General features: G+C 38.8%; 1 protein-coding gene across 1 annotated transcript; it reads right to left on the reverse strand.

Moving 5' to 3' along the window:
* Positions 1-2,420: 2,420 nt before the first annotated feature.
* Positions 2,421-2,936, reverse strand: LOC147430408 (uncharacterized). The gene has a single exon (XM_086494737.1). The coding sequence runs from the start codon at positions 2,934-2,936 to the stop codon at positions 2,421-2,423; it is 516 nt and encodes a 171-aa protein (XP_086350863.1).
* Positions 2,937-4,056: the final 1,120 nt, after the last annotated feature.

Genomic DNA, 4,056 nt, shown 5'->3' on the forward strand with positions numbered 1-4,056 from the left:
ATGCTATGTGCTTTGTGTGGCTATGTGCTATGTGATACATAGCACAATGGACATGTGTAATATGTGCTATATAGCATAACTTGTATGCTATATGCTCACAGTATAGCCCTGAAGTGTGTGTTAAATATTGATATGTGCTACATACCACAATCGTTTTATGTGCTATGTGCTAAATAGCACATTTTGTGTGTTATATGTTCACAATATATCCCTGGAGTGTGTGGAGTAGTGAATTGTTCTATATAGCACAATCTCTATTTTTGCTATGTGCTACATAGCACCATCTCTAATTGTGCTATGTGCTACACAACACAATATTTGTGCTATATGCTATGTGCTATGTCTCATATAGCCCACTGCATATCATATACCCAACAAGCTTGTGCTATATAGCATATAGAGAAAATGTTTGGGCTATATCTGGTATTTTAAAAAGTCTCTCTGCTATGATCTACAGTGCATACTCTATGTAGCACTTATAGCACATTATACTTGGACTATGCTATGTGCTATATAGCACAGTGCATATCATATACCACATCAAGCTTGTGTTTATAGCATATAGAGTAAGTGCTTGGCTTATATGTGGTATTGCAAATAAGGAATAAGATTCACGTTGCATGTTCTTTTCAACAATCTGCTTTTGTTGGGTTATTGAGACTTAAATTAGATGTGTTGTCTTCTTTGTTTCACAAGCACTACTTGCACAAGTAGAGACCAACATAGCACAGGAATCAGAGCACTTTAAATTTTGTGCTACCATGGAGAGGACTTCACATAATGTGGGGGACAGTTTGATGAAGCCTTTTCCTCTTGTGGATTTTGAGCAAAGCATTAGCGAGGTGGCACTTAATGGGTTCTACCATTGTGTAGGATGTGGATTCCGTCAAATGGAGCTACATGGCCCAGGACAATCTAGCACTTGCTTTGAGTGCATGGTTTCCTAGGCTGAACAAACAATTTTTCCTCGATATTATCGGTCAAGAGGGGTGTAGAGAGGTGAGATTCAAGCTAAATGAAGTTCCTGGGATCCCTCCATGTAGAGATAATGCAAAGCCCATATTTTTCAAGTGTTTGAAAGACTTTTGGAAGCACTATCCTAAGTTCAACTCTGATAATACACTAGTGGTGGATGACACACTCTACAAGTGTCTCCTCAACCCTCTCAGGACTTGGGTCTGTCCTGCTTCATTTGAACCAGCAAAGATTTGTCAGTCCCCAATTTACTTGGTTAGCACATTGCTCCCTTGGTTAGTCAAGTGGAGAGTCTCACCCAGCCCTAATGCTTATGCAAAGATGAACCAGTTTGAAAATCCTTCGGACATAGTGTCTGCTCGTGTCATCAGCCACTATAGAAGTCAACGAGAAGTATGTTATACAGCATTTTGCGCAGTGAATGTACTTGCGATTTCTATACAAAAAACTGACCTGTTCAAAGTTCTCTAAACTTAATGATTGAATGATGTAATTTTATTTTGGTGATATGATGTAATTTTATTTTCGTGATATGATGTTGTCATACTCTGATAGAGTCTTGCTATATGGCACACATAATAGCATAGACAGGACCATCGGGCTATTATTACACATAGTTATGCTATATAGCACTCATAATGCAAGAAATACTATGACATAATAGCATGGATAGGGATATTGGCCTCTTATTACACACACTTACGCTATATGGCACACATAGTGCTCTCAATATGTAATATAGCTCTTTCACATACCACACATCATATCATAGACAAGAACATTGTGATATGTGATACACACACTTTTACTGTATAGCACACATGTTGCTATCTTACTACAATAGAGTCCTTTTATAGCATATATAGGGACATTCGGCTATTATTACACACACTTGTGCAGTATAGCACACATAATAGCCTAGGTAGAGACAATGGACTATCTTGACACATTACTTGGCTACATATCACATATAGTAACATGTACACAACTCCAAACACCCAATGGGTAGCTATTCATAACAGTGAGATAGCCTAGGTAGAGAAAATGGACTATCTTGACACATTACTTGGCTACATATCACATATAGTAGCATGTACACAACTCCATAACACCCAATGGGTAGCTATTCATAAGAGTGAGATGTTTAACTTGAGAGTTATTCATTGTAAGAATGAGACATGTTTACCTGAGATTCATCAAGAAAGTGAATGGGATGCTCTTGATAATGTTTTCTTCCCAATCGTTTCCGACAAATATCTTGGCTAACTTTTTTCAAGGTGCAACATGTTCACAATAGTAACCTCATTATCTGAAATGTGTGTGATTCTATGCTATGTGCTCTGTGTGGTTGTGTGCTATGTGATACATAGCACAATGGACATGTGTAAGGAGGTACTGAATGGTGAAGGCTATATAGAACATAATATAAGCCAGTTAAATAGGCATCATGCTGCTTCATAGGGCATGGCATTGTAAATGGTTTCATGTATTTTCAGAGATAAATAATATGTCTTTGAGGTAGCATCTACCAAAGGCATGTCAAACTTGATTTCCCGAACAAGGTGAGAGTACACGTTAGTAACTCCCCTATCATCAAGTAGAGTGTAGTGATTTGGGTCCCCGTCTTGCTGTTGATAATAACACCCTATGACAACATAAGTGTTTTTATCACATTTGTTTTTCCACTTATCTCTTAAGATGCAATCTGTCATCCATTTTCTCTTTGTACATCTAAAAAAAAAGAACTCTACACCTTTTGCATTGCTAGCATCTGCATTGACTGCAAAGTTATCACCTTCAATGAGATACTCACTTAGCATATCCTGGGATCCCTCAAGCATTGCAGCTTCATCTTCTGGTACCTTAGTCTCTTCTGGTACCTCAGAGAGTGGTTTCAATGCCTTATGTGTCCACTTGCCTGCATATGATTTGTTGGAACAAGTCCTCCAATGGCCCTTCATGCAAGCATCTCAAAAACAAGAAAGCTGCCTGGTCCTTAATTGAGTAGGATCTCTTTTACTAGCCAAAATTTCATGTTCATAGTAGGACCTTCTTTAGTGGATTGTGCATAAGAGCTACATGCAGCATTGGACATTGTTCTCGTCAAAAATACAACCACGTCTGCAGCTTGCCTAAGAAAAAATCCATTACTCTTGAGGTGTTCATGTGTAAGGGCTCTCTTTATCACAGCGCCAGCACCATCATGCTCCCCCTTGCCATGGCCAGAGCCAAAAAAATTCCATGTCATCTCTGTACCTGTTAGCCTTGAATTGCAAGGCTGCACCATCTGACCACACCCAGTGCCTCTTGAAATTCAGCCCTTGGTCTTTAAGCCACTGATCACAAAGAAGAAAACAATGCTGGACAAATAGCGTATCATGTTGCCTATCATCGGAGATGTAGAAATGCATATGCTTGATAATACTGTCATCTTCGTTGTCTTGCATGTATGTTATGTGAACAAGGATGGTGCATTGATTTGTATGCCAATGCATGGATTGTACTTCATTTTGCTCTTTGAACGAGTAATTTTCAACAAAGTCTACTACAGATATAATGGTATCTGAAGGAAACACCTTCAAACATTCTCTGTATTGATGTGCCTACCATCTGTAAGTGAAATTGTGCTTGATGAAGATTCTGATGTCGTCTTTTATCCTCCATGTCAGCTCACTTAAAGCCACATGTTTGAGTGACAACATCTTTCTCTTACTTAGACCATGTTTAGTTTGAACTTTAATGTCCTCGAAGACTTGGAGTGGAACTGTCTTTGTCATCTCTACACGTTCTCATGGACAAAGGCTGAGCTTTTCCACACCACAGTTTTTGCATTGGCCCATCAAGCAGGTGTGTTTATGGAACATATCCCCTCAGCCTTTGTACATACGCATGATTCCCACAACTTCTTGATCCCTGAAAATGAGTGCTCAATAGCAAGAAATTATGCATTCACCCCATCTGATTTGCAAACATTGCATCTACATGTACATGACCTCCCATGAAAACCAAAATCAGATGAGCGCATAACATTAAACTCATCTTTGAGATACATCAGTTTGATATGATAAACAAAACAGCAAG

Source organism: Adiantum capillus-veneris, chromosome 22, assembly GCF_014529385.1.
Source record: "Adiantum capillus-veneris isolate H3 chromosome 22, ASM1452938v2, whole genome shotgun sequence".
Classification (NCBI taxonomy): domain Eukaryota; kingdom Viridiplantae; phylum Streptophyta; class Polypodiopsida; order Polypodiales; family Pteridaceae; genus Adiantum; species Adiantum capillus-veneris.

What these genes read in the sequence shown, in the direction of transcription:
- LOC147430408 (XM_086494737.1), bottom strand. Translation starts at nt 2,936, where the DNA reads ATGAAGGGCCATTGGAGGACTTGTTCCAACAAATCATATGCAGGCAAG.